The sequence below is a fragment of the Primulina tabacum genome, chromosome 13 (assembly GCF_025594145.1).
Source record: "Primulina tabacum isolate GXHZ01 chromosome 13, ASM2559414v2, whole genome shotgun sequence".
Classification (NCBI taxonomy): domain Eukaryota; kingdom Viridiplantae; phylum Streptophyta; class Magnoliopsida; order Lamiales; family Gesneriaceae; genus Primulina; species Primulina tabacum.
This window is the reverse complement of record NC_134562.1, coordinates 36,171,787-36,198,973: the sequence shown is the minus strand read 5'-3', so window position 1 is coordinate 36,198,973 and position 27,187 is coordinate 36,171,787. Positions and strand designations below refer to the sequence as shown.

At 36.4% G+C, this 27,187-nt stretch overlaps 2 protein-coding genes across 4 annotated transcripts; one reads left to right on the top strand and one right to left on the bottom strand.

Annotated features, from left to right (window-relative positions):
* Window positions 1–402: 402 nt before the first annotated feature.
* Window positions 403–14,177, bottom strand: LOC142521738 (histone-lysine N-methyltransferase ATXR3-like). 2 transcript variants are annotated; one of them, XM_075624894.1, is made up of 20 exons: window positions 13,887–14,177; window positions 11,395–13,723; window positions 11,042–11,098; window positions 9,299–10,459; window positions 8,603–8,967; window positions 7,947–8,459; window positions 7,725–7,825; window positions 6,372–7,428; window positions 6,188–6,259; window positions 4,645–4,755; window positions 3,628–3,728; window positions 2,912–3,011; window positions 2,746–2,841; window positions 2,395–2,562; window positions 2,187–2,312; window positions 2,056–2,109; window positions 1,643–1,890; window positions 1,462–1,570; window positions 1,057–1,356; window positions 403–861 (listed from the first exon to the last, which is right to left on the bottom strand). In XM_075624894.1, the coding sequence occupies exons 2-20, from the start codon at window positions 13,592–13,594 to the stop codon at window positions 685–687; spliced, it is 7,116 nt and encodes a 2,371-aa protein (XP_075481009.1). In that variant the 5' UTR covers window positions 13,595–13,723; window positions 13,887–14,177; the 3' UTR covers window positions 403–684. The 2 variants fall into 2 exon arrangements, with proteins under 2 accessions (XP_075481009.1, XP_075481010.1); XM_075624895.1 differs by having other exon boundaries at window positions 13,909–14,177.
* Window positions 14,178–17,392: 3,215 nt separating this feature from the next.
* Window positions 17,393–20,885, top strand: LOC142523078 (BTB/POZ domain-containing protein At3g22104-like). 2 transcript variants are annotated; one of them, XR_012814578.1, is made up of 4 exons: window positions 17,393–17,706; window positions 18,683–19,792; window positions 20,032–20,647; window positions 20,695–20,884. XR_012814578.1 is itself a non-coding variant. In XM_075626718.1 (3 exons), exons 1-3 carry the CDS (start codon window positions 17,638–17,640, stop codon window positions 20,551–20,553), a joined length of 1,701 nt encoding a protein of 566 aa, XP_075482833.1. In that variant the 5' UTR covers window positions 17,393–17,637; the 3' UTR covers window positions 20,554–20,885. The 2 variants fall into 2 exon arrangements, 1 of the variants encoding a protein (XP_075482833.1); XM_075626718.1 differs by having other exon boundaries at window positions 20,032–20,885.
* The last annotated feature ends 6,302 nt before the right edge of the window (window positions 20,886–27,187 follow it).

Here is a 27,187-nt window from a genome sequence, read left to right as displayed (position 1 = left end):
TTTGATCGAATATCGTGTTTTGTGTAATACCGAGTAGTATTCACAAAGTCTTGTAAAAAAATATTATGAACTTTTTTTTACAATTATTTTTCTAGGAATTTACAAATATTATCTAAATCCAGTTTGACGTCGCTTCTTAAGAAAATTTCGACATAAATGCAAATCTTTCATTCCGACAGTTGTTTCAATCTCTGGTGTCCTATGTGTATGTACACACACACACAAATTATTCATGTATACACGTTGAACTACATATTAAACACAATTGTTCCAAAAGATGGGAAATAATACAATTGTAAAATTGATTATGATTTCAAGACAGCTGCACAAATTATTCTAACAGGTGCCTCGCAACTTTCCATTAACCAACTGAAAAGGAGAAATGAAACAATGCACCACAGCTAAGAATAAAAACAAATTACAGGCCTAGAAAGAATGAAAAATACAATATAACTGTACATAAGAATCAACGGTAGAATGAAATAGCACAAACCCATTATACTTCGATGACCGGTTCCCAGCTGGAGCAACATCTCTCTCTAACTAAGACGGGGAGCATCTGTGGTTTTTGATAACGAGTTCCCAGACGAGGCAGCATCTCTCCCTAACTAAACTGAGCCTGGAGACTATCCGACGCAATGTCAAAGTCAGCCGGTGGCTTCTCCCTAATGTATCTGCAAAATTTCATCGATCCCACATGGCCTGGAAGATGGAAGGTCTGTGCTTTAACCAATATAACATCTCTTTGTCCAATGGAGCATCGTGTAAAACAGCATCCAACATAGGGCTGCCAAAAACTTTTACGGGGGTGTTGAATGACCATATTTTGTCCTTAGGCCAAGGTCTCTGTGGTTGCTTCTCCTGCCAATGCAAGACAAGATATCAGTCGGATGCTAAATAGGTCACTCCCCGAAGTCGTTAACATGTGTCGAACCAGAATCTAACAATGAAAATATTGCTATTGGTTTGTCCCATTTTGTTCTTATATTTATATGATAAAATGACTCCTAAAATTCTCCCGCATCGAAAAAAAGAACTTGAACAAGAAAAACTCACCATCCGAGCAAGCATAAATTTCAGTGTCTTTGGACCATAAACTCGCTGGCGTGATGGCTTCTGAAGTTTGGCATAGAAGGAACCCACATCAGGCAAAGACAAACAGCCCCTACTAGATTTCGCTAGTAGAGCATCAGGTTCAGCATCTTGGTTGTACCAAAATAACAATTGTCCTAAACAATATGTTTCACTGTATGTCTTGCAATATTCATGAATGCCTGACCCCAACTTATCTGCATACTTGGGACCAAGGTCGAGTGGAGTAATGTAAACAGGTGGAGAAGTTACAGTCTTGTATTCCTGAAAAAAGCCGACAAATGAATAAAAAGAAGGTATAAAAAGTCTCAAGAGCGACAGTAACTTGGTATTTCAAGCTCGGCATAATAAATAACTAAATATACTCACTTTTACAATGAAAAGTGATTTCGTGTGAGCATATAAGTGGATCAAGTCAGCAGCAGCATCATGCCGACTTTTATAACTACAAGGAAGGCTCCGAACTTCATCCCTCAACCTAAATAAGATAGATAATTAATTAAGAGCATCTATTTAACATCCAAATGTTTCAGCTCGGGTAGCAGATTACCATAATAAAGACTCCCTAAGCTCCATTCTGATGTCGTCAGAACCAGAAGGATCGTGGGCCCGAATTTTGGCCTTGATGTCTCTCAATAAAACATCATCCAAATGAGGAGCCATGCCCTGGATAAGTTCCTCCACAAATGAACCCTCACCTTTCCAGATATAAGAAACAGCTGATTCAGGGTTAAGCCTCTCCAGGGGTGGCGGGGCCTTCTTTGGGTCATCAAAAACACACCTCATGACATATCTCACCTGCAGGTATGGTCGATAAAACTAGTAATTGTTATTCTGTTCATTCCTCCAACTTTCACATTCTTTATTGAATTTCAGGTAATTAAACATTTAATGGTTTTCGGGAGGAGAGGATTGAGATTTGAGAAACGAAGAAATATGTTGGCAAAAGATGAAATAGACTACCTTATCAATAGTAAGAGCCAAATTCTGAAGCCTCTGATTGTACACACCCTCTGCCTGCAGCAGTTAATAGAAAAGTGAAAATCTCTATCCACAGCTCCAACCTATAACCACCAAACAGAGAGAATGCTTACCTGAATTTCAGCATCGCTTTTCTCAACCTCCATCCGTATGTCAGCAAAGTACTTCTTTTTTTCCTCTATATTATGTCTAAGAATTTCGTGAGGAAGTTTCGTCCTCTCGAAGTTAATAAACCTTACCTAGATATAAAAAATCAATAAAACATAAGAAAGTATTTAACTCATTTTCGAAAACCAAAGCCACATAGGAAGAAAGGCATACAAGACGAGCCGAGTATGCAATCAACCAATCAGGCAACCCACCAAGCAGACAACTTCCTAATCCAGCTTTACCCAAGTCAATATAGTCTTCTTCAGATACTGAATTAAGTTCACAAGCTTCTAACATCAAGCGGTGTCTATTGAGTAGCCCATGGCATTCTTTTAGTACCTGAGCCAAACAATTGAATCTAAGTTTACGCTTACGAATTAAAAAACTTCGACCAAGAGGCAAAAAAGATGCACTTGTAAATTGACAGTTATGCAATTATCCTTCAAAAGGTCTTGAGACATGACCCAGGTAGTCAAATACAGCTCCTATTAAGTTCGATAAAAACCCATTGAAATGATGTACCTTCTGGAAAGCTCCTTCTCCTGTTAAATTTAGAAAACTTCCACGACAAACTTGGTTACCGCACAAACAGACAGAGACTTCATACTCTTCCTTACTCTGCAGAAAATCGATATTACAAACAATACGATCATATTTCATAATTGATTAGAATTCATACGGCACTGACCTCCGTAACAGAATTGTAATCGAAGGTTATCTCTTCACCATAAGCAATTGGTCTAACAGAATATATTCCAATCTGGTATTGACCATCAACAGCAGTGACCCTGTCCATTTAATGAAAGAAATAAATTAATTTACTCCTGATTAAAATTTTGTTCCATGTTATGGATTCCATCCATCTAAAAAAAGCAACAAATACGATCACAGAAGATACAAATGCATGCTAAACCCACCCCCAAATTCCCACAGCTCCGACTTCCCTTTAATATTTATTCCCTAGGGGACAAAAATCATTTTGAGAAGTACAATTATCGAGCATTTAAGTGGACGAAAACAAGTTCAAGTCAAAATCAAGACACCTTACAATTGTTCTAGAAAAATCTTAAAACAAAAATTTGACAAAATTCGTAAAAAGAGGCAGCACAATAAAATGTTAGGACATTAGCTGTGTTGAACCAAGATCCATAATGTTGTTAATGATATCTTGTATGCATCCTGACTATATCATTCTCTCTATGAAACAAAATATTGTTCAACTATAAAAGCTAATTTGAGGCATACAGATATACAAAAATTACCCAATCAAATTTGATAGTTCATACTTACATGGACAGCTTTCCGGTAACACGAAAAATAGAAACACCAAACTTTAAATAGGAGTCAGAATAAGAAACTTGAGTAGAGTGGAGCACTTAAATAAATATTTGAAAAGGTACTAACTTCGCTTGACAATTGGGTTTGCACGAATGACAAATCCGACTTGCATAGTTTGCCTTGTGCATTGCATCAACAACTACTAAATCATAACCATCAGCATCACCCTGCATTTCAATATTTAAATTAACACACATGATGCATCATGGAAGAAAAAGACGGGCACCGGTAAACAGCCTGTTAAGACTCAAATGTTTACACTTCCAAGGCTCAAACTACAGTTCAAATTGATTTGGAAGGTAGGAACATTGTTTTCAGAGCCTATAAATTTGGTTTTCATTTTTCTAAAATCAATTGAAATTTTTACATGAGCCAGTTCTCGGTACTTCAGCCAAGTTAGTAAAATTAGCCTATACAACTCAGCATAAGTCGTCTTCTTTCTTGAAGTGTTTTCTTCTTTTCTTTCTATTTTCTAATGATTTGTGACTTGAATGTCTTCTAAAAGATATAAACGTTCTAAATAGAAATTGAATGGGAATCATATGTTTCTATATTGACCATATTCTGTAGATAACTAGATACACATGTGATGTTTGAGACTTCAACAAAAATTAACGAACAAAAGTTTCCAGCAATACGTGGGATGCAACTATTCCTGCAGTGTGATGCATGAAAATTTAAGAAGTCCTAAATTTCGAATTCTTTCAGTCCTTTCTAAATTATGTTTAAGTAGTCCTCCGGGCCCAACGGCCTCAGCCTTTAGTTTGACACAGATTTTTGCTAACAATATAGTCAGAGTCAATTCATACATCCGCTAACAGACAAGAAATAATTATGTGGCAAAAACTACATCTCACACCTCAACAATCACAAGCTGAGCTTGTGTTTCTTTCAAAATAACCAAATTTTATAGTCTTGAAACATTCCATGTGATTATTAAAATCATGACTAAGTATTTTTCGTGACAACAGTCAACAGAGTGTCAAGCCTTCCGCACGTGCTGGTGCGGAATCAGTGAAAGTAGTGAACAATCCATAAATTTCGAGAGAACTGATTTCAAATAAGCAGTCAAAAGTAGGATACCTTTGGCCTCTCAAGATATATGTTGTAGAACTCTGGTGCTGGATCTTTATTGTTCTTTTGTAAGGAGCGAATACCATCTTGTTTTTCATACCATTTCCAAGCAGGATAAACCTGAATGTCAGAAGAAAGGGGTTCGGCCAAATTAGATTGCTGTCAGCAGCGTAGTGGTAGATGGCCACCTCAGATAGTAAGGGTCATTTGACACTTCCGATTATTAAAAGCATTGGCATGGGTTTCATACTTTAAAGCTCATTTCACAAGTAAACGATCACCTGTGTGCCATTTGATACAAAATTTGTGCATCTTTTACAGGAATGGAGAGCATTCACACTATTGGAAGGCAGAAAACAGTGCATACCACTTAAGAGCAGCTAATATGATCATTCAGAAGTGAAAAGGAATGTTGTTGATGAACTATGCAAGTTAACTATAAAAGCCCACATCGAGAAAGAACCCAAATGGACGTATGGAAAGGAACTATATCGCAGAAGGCTACTTCCAGCCTTCCTCCTCTTTTCCCTACTCCATCCCCCAAGAAAAGACAGAATTAAAAGTACTGAACAAAACGATAATGCCTCCTCGGGAAATTACATGCCACATTCTCGAATATTTGTCGCTAAACACGTTTCTATATGCTCTGAGTGAACCCATACTGCTATTGATCATTGTACTCCTCTCGTAACTTACAGAGAAGAACAGACAGTCAAATGGGATCCCATGTCAGGATCCTACTTTCCCAGTTTATCATGTTCTTTTGCTGCTACATTAAATTCCATATTATGTGATGAAATATGTTCTCAATTTCATAGGAAATATTAAATTAAAATGCCATATTGGCAGAACAAGCACGTAAATTCTGGAATCATCATTAACACAATTAATATGTTGCATTTTAAATATGTATCTAGACAGCAATAAAACTACAACACAGGTAATACAATACCAAAATGCACGAATAACTATACCAAGTAGTGATGATATTTTGCTTATTCCTGGAGCACACATACCAAATAGTGATGATATTTTGCTCATTCCTTTTTTTAATATATATATTTTGCTTATTCCTAGAGAACATTCATCGACAGAAAAGGAACTTAGAGTACAGAAGTCTAGAAAGGCAAAAACTAAACCCAATCCATACTCAATTTTGGGACAGAAAAGGAAGTTTTGAAGGTAAAAACTAAACGCAATCAATTCTTACTGTTATTCCTCTTTCAAGATTACAATTTAAGCACCCCCACCCCCAAAGCCACCCAAAAAAAAAAAACAACCATGTTCAGATCACAAATATAAAGCAGGGAAAAAACTACTGTTGAATCCAAATTGAATGAGAAATCGATGGAAGCCTGGACTAGAAAACTAATTGCATGCTAACTATTAAAATTTTATTCTCCAACCATACCATCTATCATTCCCATAGTAGTAAACCATTTCTGAAACCAACCAATTAATTCATAGACACATTAATGAAAAGATTAGAATCTAATGCATGAACTTAAGTTATATAATCAAATTTTAGGTCTCAAAAAAGCCATGCCATTACCTCTCCAAGAAATTCAACGACAAAATCATCTTCACAAAAACCACCTTCTTTGTTGCACACAACACCAAGCCCCTGATTAGAAAGTCAGAAGGTGTAAACTTCTATAATGAGCGCAAGCACAAGTTTTTCGAAAACAGAAATTGCCAAAGCATTTATGAAAGGAGCTATGATACAAATGCCTTACCTTTCTATAAGCAACATAATGATCTTCAGGTCGACTTTCGATAGATTTCAGGATAAGCTGAGAGAGTCGCACAGTTTTCCTGTCATGGTTTTCCTCTGCAGTATCTAATATCTCTTCAAATACAGGTTTCAAAGAATAAACCATAGGAGTGTTTCCAGCACCAGTGAAGCTTCTGACTTGCTTATTGAGAACAACAAGGAGCACGTCCTCGATGAACAAGTGCTTATCAAGAAGAGACCAATCTGATTCCTCTGGCATGGAATCGAGAAGAAGATTATGAGTGTAAGGATCTATGCCATAAACTTCTTGTTCTATCACCTCATCTCCCAGGGATTTTCGGGGTTTGTATTCCTTCACTTCGGGAATTTCCATGTCTGAATCCTCAGTACCATTTCTTTGTGCATTTAGCTTATCAGCATAATCTTCGGGTAAAGAAACTTGCATTTTTCTTCGCACTTCTTCCTCATCTGCTACAACCACGTAATGATCAGTAACTTCATACTTTCTGGTGACAGGGGGAACAAGGCTTGCTTTAGTCATGCGAGCACCCCATTCACGGTCTTCAGCCAAAGAATCAAATCCATCATCAGCATTAGCATATGCCTCCCCCCTTGACTCCCCAATTGCACCTTCTGACTGAAACTCCAAGTCACTTTCTGTGTCTGACGCCGTACTCTCACTGTCTGTCATAAATCCATCTGAAGACTTATCAGAGTCGTCAGATGTTTCACTACCCGAGTCCAAAGATTTTTTGTTCAGTTTAGATAATCTCTTTCGGAGTTCTCGGTCAGATGCATAATCTCCCGAATCAGAAATTCCATTTACAAATGCATTCCCATTGATCTTATTCAGGTATTTCCTTTCCGAAAGTTTATTCAGATTCTTCTTATACTTTAAGGAAGCAGATGAAAGGCCAGTATGTGAATCGTGTTTCCATGACTTCATAATCTGCTCACGGTCATAAGCTGACTTCGAACCTTTTTCCAAAGTTGTAACTAGTTGAATGAATAATGTAACAACGCGATTCACGTCTCTAGCATCAACATGGTTCTTATTTCTGAGATCACAAAATATTCAAAAAATTACATAAATCCAGAAAGTGGGATGACAAATAGCAATCAAACAGCCCCCTAATATAATGTGATGCAAGTTACAGAAAACATGAGATCGCGAACTTTATTAAAGATTCTGGAGCATGTAAGCAAAGGAAAGATGAGGAAAAAATTTGCTCAAATTAGAGAGGAGGAAACTACAACATCCTTTTCCAGCTAATAACTGGCTTGCTCATTCACTATATATGTAAACGAGAAAGAAATCAATGAAGTAAAGATTAACATAGCATGAATTACTTACTTGATTGCATCCCGACACATACGGCTAATATCATCTTTGATAGAGTTCAAGCCACGATTAGCATAATACCCATTCTTCATTTTTTCTTCGATCTCGGCAACCTAATCAATCAGGAAAATACACACCACATTTACGCCACATTAGCTTCGAAAATCTATAAGGTATTGCCCAAGAGACAGATACAGGTAGATACACAACAAAACAACAAGGTGTCACCAGTACCTTAGCACCAAAAAACTCGAAGGTGTTATCTTTCATGATATCTCGTAGGCTTGTAGCAATAAAGTCTTCCATCCTCTTATACCCGTTTCCAGCTTTCTTCATAGCCAAACGTCTCAACTGAGCATCCCTAGAGAGGATGGATGAAGACTTTCTAGCATCAAAGAGTTTGGATCGTTTATACAGGTTATGCCTGAATAACTGATTTGCTGAGTCCCTCTTATCCGAACTTTCTAAATATTCTTTCAGTCCAGAAGAATCATCCGTATGATACGGAGTTGACGAAACCTTTTCAGTTAACTGACTAAGACTTCTGGTCTTCAATAGGTGACCCTGATTCTTGACCCAAATGATATTAGGAAACTTGCAAACCAAGTCTTCTAACTGGGTGCAACCTCGAATATCTATAGCTGACACAAAAGGGAATGACCGAAGAAGTTCCTCCAGCATCCCAGAACTAATGTCAGTACACCCACGTAGGAGTAAGGAAGTTATCCTCTCTTTCTTATAATGATTCTGCATAATAAAATTATTAAGACTCGTGGCATCAAGTAAACACTAATTTCGAATATCCATTATATCAAGTGTCAACTAAATACAATTAAAAATTAAATTAACAATATAAGACTTGAAAAAAGAGTTTGCAAAGGCCGGCTTACCATTATGTTCAAGACCATGGGGTCGGTGCAATTAGAGGCAACGGCCCAAAAGTCAACCTGCTTAGAGATATCTTTGTAAAACTTTGCCACTGATCGCCAGTGCTTACATGTCAAGGCAACATAAATAAGCGACTTAATATCAGATCTAAGGAAATGAAACACTCGTGCTAGAATATGACCATCAAGGAGAGCCCAACTTTGCCCATCAGCTACAGAATGTGCTTCATCTCCTTTCATAAAAGTAGCACCAGCACACAAATCATCAAACACACACGCATCCTTCCCAAAAGCAAGCACGTCATCTTCCATTTCATACCCCTCTTCAATTCCATCAATTCTAGCTCTTTTGCAAGCGCGGACATGATCTGCGACATTAGTTCATAAAGTGTATCGCAAGAAGCACAACTTAAGGATTTTTTCCCACCCCCAAAACCCAGACTATTCATAATTAGAAAACCCAAAATCCCCCACCCAGCAACTACAATATTTTATATTAAACTTCAAAATCTTCTATGAGCAGCAGAATTCACAAAAAAAAGTGACAAGACAACAGGAGATGGTGAAAGGGGGAAACAAGTGAACAACAAATATTTTTAGGTACTTTCCTATTATTTCATCAGAAATAGAAGAAACAAGTTAAAACGAAAGAAAAAACAAAAGCATATTGCATGTGGGGTTTACAAAAGAGACTCTTACCTGAATGATAAATCTGTTTTTCCATCTCTTTCTTTGGTTGCCTTGCACTGATCCAAGGATCAAGGACTTCATTTATAACAGCAGTAAACTCCCTACTCCTGTAGGACTTCATCACCAATTCGTGAAGCTTGCCCCGAGTATATCCAATAAATTGTGGATGCAAATCATGAAATCTACTTGAATCTCTCCAGTTTTTACAAGGCAAATCACCCATTGCTCCAGTGGGAGTAGCAGCACGCTCAGTAATCCCAGATGACTCAGAGGCTCCCGAGAAAAAGGTAACTGGGACCCAAATTTTATCATGTTTTCTAAAAACACTGCTATGCTTCTGGATTACACCTTGATCTGCCAATACTTGCAACTCTGAAAATTGTAGGGGGCCTTGTTCATGCCCAGCACCATCAAGATAGTACCACTCACCTAGATGCAACTGTAACTCATCTACTTTGCGAAGCCGGTCCTTTGGTATAATGAAGGTTGCACAGCTCTTCCTTGAATCATGTTCACAAGTATTCCTTGAGGGAGGACCATCTTCTTCTGATAATCTCTTTGTATCACCAGTTGTTGAATAAGGCCTTGAAGAAAGCCTTGACGAATATCTTTCATTTCCTCTAATTTTTACACGTTGTTCAGGCACAAATGAACCATGGTCCTTCACCACACACGCATTTATCCTGATCACTGGAAGTATTGTTCCTTTCACCCCCTTGACAATGGCAGATTTAGTCTGGCCTAATCTGTTTGGATTGCTGGGGTCATTCAAATCATCTGGTGAGGTAAAAGCCCACGGAGGCAGATCAAGCCTGGTGCTCTGGGAAGGACAGTACAACTCATCTTTATGCTGCCACCGAGGGTCTTCACAGCCAGATTTGGACATCTGACATGATGGATAACCATCATTGAGGATAAGCTTCCTCTTCCAAGTTCTATCTTGAATAGCTTCATCATTCCTCTTCCAATCCCCGCCCTTGCATGTCCATTGTCCAGAAAACCATTCATCGGTGCCGACAGAAACAAGAGTGATATCCTTATCAAACAATGCAAGTGTGGCGGGCTCTGATTTTGCAGTGTCTTTAGGTGAAATTTCAGAAACACTAGAGAAACCATTGAAACTTCCATCGTCACAAGTTTCACCCCTATGCAGTTGATGCCCATTAAAACCTGTTATAGCCCAAAAACAGTTTTAAAAAAACAGTATCATACAAGATTGTAGCACAGCTCAATACAAAATACAAGTGTCTTAAAGCAGTTATGTAAATACAACAGATCATACACAAATACAATAAATATAAGTTATCGAAACATAATCTGATATATCAAATAACAGACGTTGCACGAAATGAGCATCACAGGAAAATTAAATTAACAATCACAGAAACTTAAGGCACAGCATCTCAGGGAAATGAAATCCAGTCACGCAGAAATCAAGACAGTGAATACACAAAGTTAGAAATTAATGCAGCAACGAAACGTAATTATCCTAATTGTCCATTGCCGCCTGCATAATCAAGTTCCAGAAAGCAACTTAATGCATTTGAATGGAAGTACGCACCAAAGCTTTGACTAAGATGGAAGGTTCGAGATTCCAACCTCATGCATTAGATTAGAATAGTAGAGCATTCACACAAATTATAACTTACTGAGCTTTCCAAAAATATCAAAAGCGTGTCACTTCTCAAATAAAAATGGCACACATGTGAAAGAAAGTTTACCCAGGATGAAACAATGACTGAAATAAAGTACCTTCCCATTTCTGCCACTTCGTCCACTCACTGTGCTCACCTTTCATTTGCAACACTTCTGCATAACAACAATTAATGAAAGAAAAAAACTAATTAATTTAAATACACATCGAACAGAGCAAACTTAAATTTTCAGTTAGAAAAACAGATTTTTCAAGTTGTCATAAGAGAATATGTTCTTTTTCCCTTGATTCGTGTACATCTAAAAATAGATTAGCCAGGGAAATTAGTTGTGAAAGTATAGGCAACTTCATACCATGTATTACCACCTGTCATGTGACAAAAGTACATTCAAAAATGTTTAGACAGACTTAAGGAAATAAGAAAATAAAAGCTACATCATTATCTGCATACCGCCAATTATCTCCAGCTCCTTTCCAGGGATTAATATGACACCCTCTAAGAGTGCACCAACTCTTTCATCTACAAAAAGATCTTCTGCATGGTGGGATGCAAGTGATATGTCTTCCTCATCAAGCAGGTATTCAGATGCCAAATTTCTGTTATCTGTCAAGAGATTACCAGGAGCCTCAGGAGGATTCACAAGTTGAGTGACTGTATCCGGAATCACTGAAGACAAATTCTTAGAAACCAATGGAGACGCTGCATTTTCGATGCTTGTCCACCTATCACCGTCCAAATGCTTGATAAAATGATCTGATACAAGATAACCATCCTCGACAAGTGTCTTTAGATCGGATAATTTCGAAGGCCCATGTTCCACACCAAAGAGATCCCAATAGTACCAATTTCCTGCAACAGCATTAGCCACTACAGGGGCATGTGGAGGAGTGTTGCAAATGTCCATGTCTTCTTCCATGGATGCTGGCTCCTCCATAACTCTATTTTCCTGAGATGATTCTATGCTTTTAAACGTAGGACTTTGAGAAAGACGTGGATGACCATCAATTTTATCAATAAAGCCATTCTCATCACTAGCATTTCCTTTGTCAAACGACTTTTTTGCTAATTTTTGGGATTCTGTTTTACTAGAACACTTCTTTGGTTCTTGGCCCTTGCTAACTTCTTGCCCTTTGCTACCACATTGACTTGATCGTTTCTCATTGAGTACCACTTTTCGATTAGCTTCCCGCTGGTTAGTGTACCTACCGCGACCAAATGGTGACCGGTCCGAGAAAGTTGGAGTTAGATCCCTTCCATCCCGGTTGTGACCTTGAGGAGACCTGTCCACACAGCTAGGACTTCGATATCTACCATCATTGTGACTGCCCTGATCGTTTGGAGACCTACTTCGAGCGCACTGATGATTCCTTTCATAAGGGGACCTCCCACAACGAACTGGGCTGCGACCACGGTGATCATGGTGGCGGGTCCAATCGTGTGGGGAACGCTCAGAATGACGTGGACTGCTATTTTGCCTATCCTTAACTTTTCTAGATGACTCCAAATGCCTGGAAGAGAACCTTTCGGAGGGGATGTTTCGTGAAGAAGATGTCGAATTTTTGTAAGGCCTGTCGACAAACCTGCCTGAGTAGTGGTCTCCCAACATAGCAGAGCGGATGCCATCATCAGAAAGCTTCCGGGTTTTTGAACTGGAGTAGTCATCATAGGCAACATGGTGTTTTCTGTCATTCGTATCTGAATCAATTACATGTCTTTTTGAGCGGTTACTTCGGGAATAGTTCTTGGCATTATTTTTACCATGGAAATTATCGTTTTTCGATGAAACTTCCTCTCCAACTATTTTGGAGAGGAATTTCGGAGTTTTCTCTGTTTCCATTTTGGAAGAAAACTTCCTCGAATGCTGAGCACTACCACCACTTCGGCTGAATTCTTTCTCACTGGAGTACTTACACGAGGAAGGAGGCGTCCACTCGCGCTCTTGATCAGCCTTCCAACCCTTCTCTCTAGAAGGTGGTGACCACTCACGATCAGCTTTCCAACTTTTATCTCTAACAGATGGATTCCACTCATTGTCACGATCAAACTTCCATCCCCTTTCCTTTGCAGACGGTGATATCCATTCTCGGTCAAATTTCCATCCTTTTTCCTCCGTGATATCATATCTTCGAGCCTTTGAGTAGCCATATTCGTCACCCCTGTTCCCACCATCAGCTCTGCACCATCTATCAGGAACAAACTCCCCTTTCTCCAATTCGTCTTTAGATGATCTCCATTCATTCCTCTCCAGTTCACCGCTGTTTTTTCGCCATCTACCAGCAACAGATTGACCTTTCTCAATCTCACTCCTAATATCATACCTCCTGCCGAGTTTTTCAGGGAAAAAATCATCTTTCTCAATGGGCAAAGTGCCCAATTCACCTTCCTCCACTTCTTCTTTATTAAAGTCGTCACTAACCTCGCCAATGCAATTCTTCTCAGGACCTTCCTTGCTTGAACTGCCAATATTTTTCACACTCAATTCACCTCCTTTGTCCTTTTTTGGCTTCATTTTTTGTTTCACTTTCGCCAACTTGACCGAAGACTTAGAAGAGGGATTGGACTTTGGCTTGCCGTTAGTCTTGCTACCGCAAATCGTAAATTTATCCATAACATGCTGTGAAGCCACACATGCAACGCCGCCATCGCCCATGGAACGCCACAAGGCAATCTCCTCTTCAATAAACCCGCGGCAACCACACGCTACTTCTCTTCTTCGCCCGGGCTATCTATGCTCATAGTATGGTTTCCTCGTAACAAAGCCCTCGAATACGCCAATAACCTACGCAAAAAAACAAAACAAAAAAATTAATCCAAGAACGAGACCAAAGAATCCAAATGGAAAAAACAAACCTTCCAAAATTGGAGCCAAAAATATGTAGGGTTTTTCCAACACATAAAAATATATATATATATACCAACGATTGTAACCAAATTGCCCAAACCTCGAGATTCAAACACACGTACAAAATGTGAAGAGTGATTGGAAAAACTGAGGTGAAGCTAGGGTTTTGAATCTGAAGGCTCGCGAGTCGAACTGCAGAGCTGAGCCGCTGGGATCGAGGGCCAAGTCCAATATCAATCCAAGAACAGAAACCAAGAGAGAGGGAGAGACGCTGATGAATGTAAAATCCGGAGAGAAATCCAGAGAGCAGAATCGGGATCGATTGATGAGAGAGGGAATCGCACGAGACCAATCTCTGTAAATCTCTGTTTTTTTTTTATCTCAAATAAATAAAAATTTCCTTTTCTGTATATACATATGAAATCTTATAAAATAATAAAAAAATAATTAATAAAAATATTATGTATAATACATTTTTTTGAACCAGACTTGGACTTTTTGACTCTCCCTCCCTCTCTATGTGCAATTGAATTCCCTCGCTTTTTCGTTGTGGGGAAATGTCTTTTTATGTTAGACAGTGGTATTTTTATGTTATGGATTTATTTTTATGAGATAAATTGATTATATTTAAAATTTAAATAATATTTTTAACACGTAAAAATTTTATCTTTTTAAGAGTTAGATATGTTATATGTATGATAAAATTGATTCGTGAGACATTTTCATAAGAATTTTTGTAAATTTTAAAATATAAAATTTTGATCATAGGCCTAATTCAACACATGTATAATATAATGACTCCATATAACAGAGTGTAATCCATTTCAAAATTTTGAATATCTCGACTTAATCAATTTTTTTAAAGATCGACCAAAATGAAACGAATATGTCAAACTGATCGAGTTTTCATAAAATGAAAACTGTTTTGTTTCAACTCCGAATTATCATCGGAATTCCATTTTTAAACTGAAATTTTCTTTTAGAATTCTACGGTGGTAATTTACTCTTGATGGTGATATAGTTCTGTGAGAAATTATTAAAAACAAGTGGATGTAACATAAACACATAATAATTGTTATCGTTTTTTAAAATTGATTTGTATATATATATATTTTTTCACACAAATCATACATAGTGGATCCCCACAACATCGATAGATCATTATTTATCTGTTTCAAATATATATATATATATATGATAAATTATGGAAATGATTAATTTGAAGTTACATGCCTATAAATGAGTTGTGCATTGGCAAAAATATCAGGTATCATGTGCAATAATTTCATAGATTTATAGCACACATTGAAATTTTTTATTTATTTTTTAATTCTTCTTTTTTTTTTTCACTTTTTTCCTTTCTTTTCCTAGCTTTGTTTTCCCTCCATTTTTTTCTCACTTGCACAAACATTATTCACACAGTTTTATATGAAATAGTATAAATATTTGTTTTCTTCTCGGCTATTTCATCTCGTCTTCTTTTATCTATTTTCTTCTTTTTCTCGTTTTTCCTCTCTAACTCAATTTTATTATTTTTTTTTGCAGGAAATACAATAAATTTTAATTTAAGCATTAACATGGTAATAGTTTTATATTGTTAAAAATTTTGTTCATTGGAAAAAATATTTATAATACTCATCAAATTCGAAAAAAAATGATACGATTTTTTATATGTAAAAAATTAATATAGTAATTTTTAATTGCAAAATTATTAATTTAACATAAAAGAATTAAAATGTTTATATTATTTCATATAAAATTGTTTGCTAATGTTTGTAGATGGAAAAAAAATGGAGGGAAAACCCAAAAAAAGAGAAAAAAGTGAAAATAAAAAAGAAAAAATAAAAAAAAATTCAATGTGTGCACAGCAAGATTCTGTGCACAGTAGGTGATCCGGGTCTATAATATTCATAATAATAATGTCGTTTATTATAATTATTCTTACTATTATTAGATAAACAAAGTAGAGAGTATTAAAGGGAATTCCGTATTTCCGTACCAAAGTTTACTCGAGATTATTAGTTGCTTTATGGGCCCAACTAAAAGATTTGTTCAGCAAGGCCCCATTTCAATGGACTCATCCGCTCGTTATCTAAAAAAAGTGCATGCCAAGGCCGAAATGACCAATTTTCGATCACAATTTGGTTTTATCAGGAAAAAAACAACATAGATGAAAATGTGGTTTTAGTAGTAGATAGAGGCATATATTACATATTTTTTAGGATTTAATTTTTGAAAATAATATTTTATTTATAAAATGCTTATTCTACTCTTTTTCCTGTACATGAAAAAACTTGGCCGATAATAAAGAGAAAAAGGTTGCAAATTCCAATCAACTATGGGGGATGTAAAATTATATAGGCAAAAAATTGTGTGAGACGGTCTCACGGGTCGTATTTTGTGAGACATATCTCTTATTTGGGTCATCCATGAAAGAGTATTATTTTTTTATGCTAAGAGTATTTGTTTTTATTGTGAATATCGGTAGGGTTGATCCGTCTCACAGATAAAGATTCTTGAGACCGTCTCACAAAAGACCTACTCAATTATCTATTAGCAGAGTACATAGTGTAAAATTTATCCATTCGTTTAAGTTTTAAAAGCAACGTAAGGCGTTTGGCAAAGTTTATAAGTTTTTCAAAACATGCTGAGCTTATAATAATAATAAGTCTTCCAAATATATAAGTTGTTTTAGAGTTTATAAGCGTATGAAACCGTTTATAAAACTTCAGAGATTATAAATATTTTTTAAATAAGTTTAGATGGTGTAAGGCAGAGCTTGTAAGTTCTTAAAATATTTTTTAGTAAATTTTTTAGAAACAATTTATAAGCTGTTAAAATAAATTGTTTTTTAAAAATTAGGTACTTCACCTTATTTTTGAAGATTTTATTTGAATATCTGGTAAAAATTAAATTATCCATATAATTTATAATGTTTCAAACATACTCATCTACAACACAATACATAAATTGATTAATAACCAATTTTTTTTATTTTCAATAAAAATTCTATTGTAATTAACTTAATTATGATAACTATTAATAATATTTCTTTTTAACAACAATAATAATTCCTTATTAAACGTACATGATTATTCGAATTATTATTATATTATGAATATTTTCATTATTAAATTAATATACTAATTATAATTATTTAAATAATAATCAGTATTATTATTACGCCTTGTAATATAATATTACTGCTACAATTTTTTAAAAATATCTATATTATAAATATATAAGTAATATTATAATTAATATTTTTGGATTAAAATTAATAAATTTTCATAATCAAAATCGAATAAGAAAATGTCTCGCGTGTGAAATGATCACATAATAATTTTTGTGAATTTGTTTAAAAAATAATAATTATCCAGATTGGGATTTTTTTAAACATAAGATTTTACATCGATTTAGTTGAATTTTTTAAAGGCTAAATAAGAATCCACCCTAAAACAGCACAGTGCGCAAGAATGTCAGAAATATATTATTGGCACTCAATCACTATACTTTCTGCAAAGTCCTGCTCTTTTTGTCATTCATATCTTTGATCTCCATTTTCTTTATCCTCAAATATTATAAACTCGTTCATGTCAATTTCTGGTCACGCCTGTGTCAAGAAACCGCCGCTTCTGCACGAACTGACCCACCATTTTTGCAAAAACCAATGCGACCCTTTTCTGCTTGTCTTTATTCACCTACTCAGAATATCGTGTTTGACCTTTTTATAATGTTCAGACGGAGCTTAAACTCTTATGTTTTCGCCATTTCTTTGATGGGTACCCAAAAAAAAATTTGATCTGAGGTGGGTCTCCCTTTTCTCGTTGGAGTTCTTTGGTTATTTGGGTATGGGCGTGGATACATTTGTTGAACTCCAAGTGGATGTTAATGGAGAAGAGGTTTTCATTGTGGATGTGGTAAAAAAAATTATGTTCTTGTACTGTTTATCTTTGTCTCCTCGCATAGTTTGCCTTGTTTTTTTTAAGAGTTGAAAGGTACTATTTAATTTTGTGGCTGGAGATGAAATCTTGAATCTTTACCATTTCATCTATATACTCCATTAAGGTAGAATAATCGGGACACTTCATTAATCCGACGTATCATTTCACAATTATTGTTTGACATTGTGCATTAACGTTGTTCTGCATTTAGTACACCATCTTGAAATGCGCAGCTAAAAGTACCGGACTTTAGCCCCGAGTTCCATTGAATTATTGTGTAAAATTTAGCCACTTATTGTCATCGTTTTATCACCTATTTTTAATGGGCATTTATTGCGTCCACATTTACTTTTGCACTGCCTGCAGAAAATCCGAGCCAATGCCGGATAGGTTGAAACAAACCCTGTTTTCCCCGTTTTCACAGGGTTGTAGCCTCTTCATCTCATTTGTTTCTCACATTTATTGCTTCATAACGACTTCACATGTGTCATATCAGCAAATTGTGTCGCCTGCTATTTGACCGGTACAATAATTTAGTCCAGACGTGGGGACTGAGTAAATTTTTTGCTACAAAACTCACGTTTTTACAGTAATTATATAGTAGACATGATCTCCTTTCAAAGATTTGTCCGACTTCTGCTCGATCCGTCGGCTTGGCTTTTAGTTTTAATTGACGGGTTTGATTTGTCAATCATTTGGTTTCCTTGGTTGTGTTACTCCCTGATCATTTGGGAACTTATTTCCTTCATCTCCGTCTGATATCATGTGTTCTTTTTAAGAGATATATAATGGAGTGGTTTTGAACTTCATGCTTTTACGTTGTTCCTTCTTAATGTCGTTTCATGTGTCAATGTTTCTGCCAGCCATTAATCGGTCATCTTGTATTAGTTTCACCAAATGGTGCATGGTTTTGCATCTAATGTTGTTTTTGTTGTGCAAAAAATTCTTGTAGAGAGTTTTATCTTCGTATTCTGGAAGAATTGAAAAGCTATTCGGTAAATCCAAAGGCGTGAACTACCATCAGAAGGTGATATTCCAGGACTTTCCCGGAGGGGCAGCTAATTTCGAGCTCATCACACGGTTCTGCTACAACAATGGAAAAGTGAATATAAATCCTTTATATCTTTCTCAACTCACATGTGCTGCATACTTCATGGAAATGAACAAATTTGTCACCGGAACCGAAAATCTTTGCGAGCAAGTGGAAAAATCACTTGAAGAGATCAAGTATTGGACTTGGTCGGAGCTTCTTGCGTCTCTAAAGCAGTGTCAGGAACTGCTTCCTGAAATCTGTTCCCTTGGTACACTTGCCAAGTTCTTGGATTGTCTCGTTAAAAGGGTTGCATCATCTTGTGAAACGAGCTCTTGTCCATCCACTTCTTCACCAGATAGCATTGGGTTCAGATTCTCGTGTGATACAAGAAGCACTGATGGCCTAAAGAACAATTTTTCCCGGGGTTCGTGGTGGTTTGAAGATCTGGTGTCATTAGATACCTGTTTGATTGAAATGATCATAAATTCGATGGTCTCCAGGAATTTCGACAATGGAAACATTTGTAGGTTTCTCTTGTTCTATCAAAAATCAAGATTTCCTTCTGCTTCGGTGGATAAGAAAATTAAAATCATCGAGATGGTGGTTGAGATGCTTAATTCTTTAGGTACACAGTCCGTGTCATACAAGAGTTTATTTGGGATTCTTCGAGTTTCTGTGAATTTGGACATAAGCCAATGCTGCAGGACTAAATTAGAGAACATGATCGGCTCACGATTGGATGAGGCTACATTAGATAATTTGCTTCTCCGATCTCCAATCCAGAGAAACCACCTGTATGATGTGGATCTTGTTCTCAACATTTTTAAATATTTTCTAGGAAAAGGAGTATGTTGCGTGCCATTTAGTAGACTGAAAAAAGTTTCAAGTTTGATGGATTTATATCTACTCGAAGTCGCCCCAGATCCGTACTTGAAGCCTATGAAGTTCTTGGCCCTGATCAACGCTCTTCCGGACTATGCTCGAGATTCTTGTGATGAAATTTACTATGCGTTGAATTTGTATTTTGAGGTATATTTTAAATACTCTCTTAGATTTGTGAAGACGTTGCATGAATTTTTCGTAATATTCCATCCCACAACAAATTGTTTAAAGATAACAGAGGATACTTGAAGTCTTGAGCAATGGATTTTCCTGATAATTGGATATGTCATATTATAAAATATGAAAAGGAAGTAGGGGTGCTAGCAAAGTCCATTCTTGTATTTATTTCATGTAGAACGCCTGCCTAAAAGCTCTCACTGATGCAGGTTCACTCTGGTTTGTCCGAAGAACAGAAAACGGAAGTCTGTTTTGGGCTAAACTATGAGAAGCTCTCATCAGAAGCAATCAACCACCTCTCTCAAAACACCAAATTTCCACCAAAATCTGCTATCCATGCCCTGTTTTCGCAGCAATGCAAGTTAAAGGGATTGCCTCAAGATACGAGCCCCGCCACCTTCACAGATCCCCAGCAATGCAAGTTAAAGGGATTGCTTCAAGATACTATCCCCGCCACCTTCACAGATTCCCCTTTTAATGCTTTCGAAACATCACAAAAGGGGATGAAAGATGGCCGCGCTGATCAGCAAATTGTGCTCTATGCTAAGAAACTCGATTGTTCAGATGAAAACAAGAAGATCAAAGCACATTTACAATGCATGCACTGGAGGGTGATGGAACTAGAAAAGGATTGCAGAAATATGCAAATTCAGATGGAACTGATGGCGTCATCAAGATTTCCAACCCACGCAAAAGCTAAATCTGTACCTAAGCATTGTTCATATTATTGAAATTTACCGTGATCCACATGAGCGTGTAGATATTTTGAGAACCTTATATTTTTGTTACTAGAGTAAAGATCAGGCCCTATACTCAAGGGTGTGCGTACAAATCAAAATCAAGTGATTCTGAATCCAAACTCACTCAATTAGCAATTAGATTATAGCACTTTAGTCCAAGAAAGTAAGGATTGGATGACCAAAAGTAACAATAGAAAAAGGCTGTAGGTTTCTTACAAAAAATGCTGATAAGTTTAGACAAGTAATAATTAGCAGGTGGTCAGGTCTCTGTTCATGTTATTATCAAGTTTGGACAGAATATGATGAAGGGTCTACATCACCTAGTTGGCTCAACATTCTGCACTAAGAATGCAAGTGAGTTGCCTTTTAGTTTAAATATCACTCAATTATTATTTTTATTTTTTTTGTATTTGTTTATTTTTTACGACTAATTAATATTTACATAAAAAAATTCCCTGATATGACATTTTAGTAATATCTATCTGTTTGTCACGAAAATTGCAGGCGTGTCAGGTACGTGATCGTGCCAAAATTGTGAAATAATCTGACTTCTAATCAGGCGTTGCGAATCTCGATTCGATCATTTGTTCTAATTCCCTCGAAATGGCTCCAAAAATAAGAACGTGAAATGAGGAATAAAATGAAATTAAAAGAGGAATTCATAAGAAACATCAATATTTATTATGCCGTTATAAATTCGAACAAATATTTCATATGAGACTTGGATGGACATTGCTAAAATCTATAGAAGCGCTTGCTGGAAATGACAATAAACAACAGAGCAAATAAGAGAAATTTTGTAGAAAAGTTGCTGTGGAATTTTTGTGTTGATTTTGTCGAGACTTTTTCTGATTCCCTTCTCTTCTCTTTTGACACACTCTGCCCATCAGTTGCTCCTTTCCACGATCATCCCACGATCTTTCACCTTGGGTAATGGCCGTAACTGACAGCAACGTTCCTTTACTGGGCCAACTACAACTTTCCTTGGGCTTCATCTATTGGGCTGTGGCTTGAGCTTTATGAATTTTGGTTAATTAAATTGCTCTCAGCCAAGTTGGGTCCTTGTTTAATTGATTTGGGCTAAACAATTGCCCCCTGTAGCCAATTTGGCTCATGGAAAAATATGTGTAATAATTCTAATGTACTGGCCCATTTATAAGTTGGGCCCAAATGCTAACACGACATATATGATGAGGAGACAGATGAGGAGAAAAAAGAAAAAGTACCAGTGTGGTTTTCCTCCTTATAAACTTCTTCCTTGCCTTCTTCCCCCCAAAACCTCCCATTTTCACTGCCTTTCACAACCAATCTTCCTTCACTTTGAGACAACTACTCAACCACTCATAGAGATCCCATATCCCATATCACTGCCGAATACATCGCCTTTGTGATGGCATCCAAGTTTCTGAAAATTGTCATCATCAAACTTCTTTACGTCAAGCCACTCCTTCTCAAGATAGGTATATTTCATCATTTTTCTCAATCCTCTATGACAAAACACAGTAGAATTTGCCACATTTAATGCTGCTCTCAAGGTGTTTGTGTCTATGTTTGAATGAGTTTTTTTTTTTTTTTTTGATGAGCAGTACCTTGCAACACTTGTGCCAAGGGATTCCATAGATGTGTCTGAACTCCTTGTAGTGCTTCCTCACATATTCCTCCAATTTAGAGACATCTTGCCTTCAAAAAATATCTCAGAGAGCACCACCGTCAACGTCTTCAATATTTTCCAACATGTTTCTTGAAATCGGCATTTCGTAATTTGCACATTCTTCCTCTTGGGACTTTTCCACTATTTCAGAAGCTTCCAACAATTTCTCCGGACCATCATTAATTATGTCACTCGAGCTCACTGCTTGCACCTCAACAGAGCAACTTCCTTGTTAAGCATATTCAGAGCTTGGTCTATTGCTTGTGCAACTTATATAATCTTCCATGTACTTACAAGAAATGCACCAGCACAATGAATTGTGATGCTTCACCAAATTCACTGAGGATGAGATCCCATTTTTTGGATTTCTGGCAAGCCATGAACTTAAATATCAATGGAGATGAAAAATCCTCATGGTAGTGCCGCCGGCCAATCCAAAAGAAAATTGCCAAGCTTTGATGAATATCTTTTTTGCACTTGTTTGCCATTGTTTGGCAAGTGTCTTTTATGATGTGTAGAGTTGGAAAAATAGCTTGAAAGCCAAATTTTGTTGTTGGAAACATGTTGTTTACCTTATACATGCTGCTTGGGATTTGTTTTGATGTATTTGTATTTCTGGGATGTCACGTTTACAGGGAAAACTCTGCCCGGATTTCTGTAAAATAAATTAAGAACAACGGCTGAATAGCCTGTTTTCTTCAATATTATCACAACATGTTATCACCATTGCTCATTATCACCCATACTTTCCAAACACCATCAAAGTATCGAAATATGTAATAAACGTGCTCTATACGTCATCAATTCAGCTATCAAGACAACACATTATTCTATTAAAATCACATCAGCTGCAAAGGATTCCATGAGCAAATTTTCTTTTTATTTATTCACAGATGGTTCATCACTATTTGCAAACAAATTCAGCGGGGAATGGCTTAAAAGCCTATTCCTCGCATATTACAGAAACTTTCGACGAGTCAATATCTCAAAATTAGCCAAAGTGGCTATCCAGTCTACTTTGTACAATACTTCTCATCTATTCCATCTTTATAAAACATCCGTCTCCGGCTGTCGATCTTTCATCTGAGCCGGAGCTAAGATTAATCCTCCATTTGTAACTCTTCTTCCTTGCTACCTCCACATTCCTCCTCAAATATTTTCTTTTCTTTGAATGATTCCTCCACCTTAGATCTGCGCTCAACAGCTTTTTCTCTCAACAAACGTCGTTTTTGGGTCCGAGAAAGCAGTTTTAGGAACTTTGGATGCTCCACCCGTTTCCATACACCATTGGGGATTGCTCTGGGAGGAATAACAAAACGAGATTTTCTTTCATATCTATTATTGGTGTCTAGAGGTGGTGGCCTCTGTATTAACTTCTGGAATGACTGTTGGTCACGCCTTCCCTCGTCATTCATTGACCCATGAAACGAAACATTTCCGAGATGCTGGTTCTCCGGCCTTTTGGCCATGGATCGTCTACTGTACCTCATATTCCTCCTACTATAATACATATCATCTCCACTGTGACAGCGGTATTTTCCATGAAAAGTTTTTGTCTTGTTCTCCTTTACCTCAAACATCATTTTCCGAGGCAGTGTGGCATACCAAGTAAAAACAATACTAGTCAATGAATTGGGAAACAAACGTAACTTGTAGTTGGAAAAATTATTCAAATTTGCTAGTTCCCCACACTGTATTGTAAACCTTGTCACATGTTCCACGTTAGATTGACAGTCTTCCCCCGAGTACAAAGTAAAGTCTGGAATGTGATATCTTCGTGGGTAAGGATTTTCACGATCAACAACATCGGGGTATAACTTATGAAACTCTGGTCGGTTGATTGGCCTCACTCTCGGGCCATACAACTCTTGAATAACATCATGTACAGTCTCGGAGTCCAAGACTGGAGTTTTTCGCAATGGGTGCGGGGAATAATTTGCCCCCCGAGTGTTATTCCCCGAACCTGGCACTGAATATCCATGCATTCCCCCATCACCACACATCCCTGGATGTAAGTTAGGAGACGTCACAGAGAACATATTACCAGCCATTTGTTTACTGTTACTGCAATTTTGGAATTTTAACCCAAATTCCCCATCCTTTTTGTGCGGAGGAGTGTACCTTCCTTCCCTGACAGATTCAGGAATCGGTGTTTCCCCCAAGCGGCGATTTTCACCTGCTTGAGAAACCCCTGATCCTTGGCCTTGATTTTTCAACAATTTAACGTCAGTTTCTTGAAGATTATCATTTTCTGGTGTAACAACCTCCCTTTTTGCAGACTTCTTCCATTCCTTCACTTCCGCCACAAATTCCATCATAACAGTAGCGAAAGTTTGGGTCATTTCTCTGAGATCACTGCGGATGTTTTTCTCCATGACCAACATAAAGTTCAGTGAAAGTCCATCACCACCAGAAACAACAATTCCTTCCTTCATAGTCTCTTCCTCGAACTGGTGAACAAGTCTTTCAACAGTTCTTCCATCTGCATCAGTTTCTTCTTCCTGTGAGCTATGACATTTCCCCTGTGATGGAGGAATTCCTCATTCTTCTCAGTACGCTTTGGAGGCATTTAGGTCTCACTGGGCATGCCAACTTGTTTGTCACGAAAATTGCGGGCGTGCCAGGCACGTGATCGTGCCAAAATTGTGAAATAATCTGACTTCTAATCAGGCGTTGCGAATCTCGATTCGATCGTTTGTTCTAATTCCCTCGAAATGGCTCCAAAAATAAGAACGTGAAATGAGGAATAAAATGAAATTAAAGGAGGAATTCATAAGCAACATCAATATTTATTATGCCGTTATAAATTCGAACAAATATTTCAAATGAGACTTGGATGGACATTGCTAAAATCTATAGAAGCGCTTGTTGGAAATGGCAATAAACAACAGAGCAAATAAGAGAAATTTTTTAGAAAAGTTGCTGTGGATTTTTTGTGTTGATTTTGTCGAGACTTTTTCTGATTTCCTTCTCTTCTCTTTTGACACACTCTGCCCATCAGTTGCTCCTTTCCACGATCATCCCACGATCTTCCACCTTGGGTAATGGCCGTAACTGGCAGCAACGTTCCTTTACTGGGCCAACTACAACTTTCCTTGGGCTTCATCTATTGGGCTGTGGCTTGAGCTTTATGGATTTTGGTTAATTAAATTGCTCCCAGCCAAGTTGGATCCTTGTTTAATTGATTTGGGCTAAACACTATCTTTGATTTGAAATATTTAAATTGACTAAAAGCATTCAATCACTATTGTTGACTAAATTTTATTTTCATTAAATATTGATTTGATTTGGAATCTACACTTTAGGGTCGTTATTAAATCAAATATATCATACGCAGTAATTTCAAAAATTAAAATTTCGGGGACCCCACAAATAATTAAATACTTGGGTTAAGTAGTAGAACCCAACTCCATTATGGACCTCGAAAGGATTTAGATTGGGCCATGTATGGGGATGGGGAAATGGACTGGATTAACGTCTTTGGAGATGATTTGGTGATGTCTGTATACTTCAGACCCCTTGAAAAAATCTCAAAAACTATTGTCAAGACGATTTCACCGATCAATTTAATGGATCGAATATCTTATATGGGTCATCTATAAAAAAGTATTACTTTTTGTGCTAAGAATATTACTTTTTATTGTGAATATCGGTAGTATTTCACCGTCTCACAGATAAAAATTTATTTCACCGTCTCACAAACAAAATTATACTATCAAATTACAACATCTCTATTTATAAACTTATTATAAAACATAGTAATGTGGTTCGAGTGTATCTATGATGAGTGTCATTTCAAATCCAAAAAAATAAGATATTTCTCAAATGAAACTCATCCACCTTAAAGAAAATTTCGATTGGGAATTTTTTTATCCAACCCCTCTCGATTTATATTTTTTATTAATAATCATGATCGATTTAAAATACATCTTAAAATCAATATTCGATGTTAAAGCAGTTGACCATTGGGAGCCGATAAAATTTCAAAATATATACATATATTTGTCTTGTGAACTGGTTATATCTTCACCATAAAAATTTATATGAGACCGTCAAATGTATGAGACGATCTTCAATCAATCAATTTATTAAAAAATTTCATTTTTATGGTAAAATTATTAATTTTCATGATAATTATAGATTAAGTCAACATATCTCACAAATAAAAATTTGTAAGATAGTTTTACAAAAAACAATTATTTCTTTTTTCAATTGTTCGTCCACATACAATTTAATTAGATTATAATATGCTGTTCAAGAAATACAATTTAATATGTATTAACAAATAGTTAAAATTGTATATATTTGTTGAGGAATTAAATTACTGGGCAAATGTTTATTACCCTATCAAATTTAATTTATTCATTTTTTTTTTCGATTTCAAAAATAGACCCACGTATATACAAATAATTGGACGGTTTAATTTAGTTTCTTAACATTTTGTAAATAATTTTTTGAATGTATTGTTTATTTTAATTTTAATGGGTATAAATGTGTGTATTTGGGAAAAAGTGAAGTGAGGATTGGGGAGGGAAAAATGTAAATTCCAAGAAGACATGTGTAGGCATAAAGAGGCGTGCACTCTACCGACGCAACCTTTACAATTTTGGGAATGCAATCACAGCTTCAATTTACTGATGTGTGTAATTAGTATATCCTTTCATACCATTTCCGACTTTAAATCGATTATTATTATTTTTAATTTTTTTTTATCAAACGTCGAACAAAAATTGTCAAAAAAATTACGAAATTTAATGACCTACTAAGTTAATATAAGTTGCGTGAGTTTAAGTAGCTAGATAGATTTCCACATCCCAACTGTGGTCGTATAAATATGCAAATATAATCTGAGACGATGAGTGAACATCATATTAAAATTATATATATTCATATATTAAAGATTGAAATTTTACAAATAGCTGAAGAAGAAAATTTGTGTAAAAATTGACTAGAAAATGGGAGTAATCTTTGTAA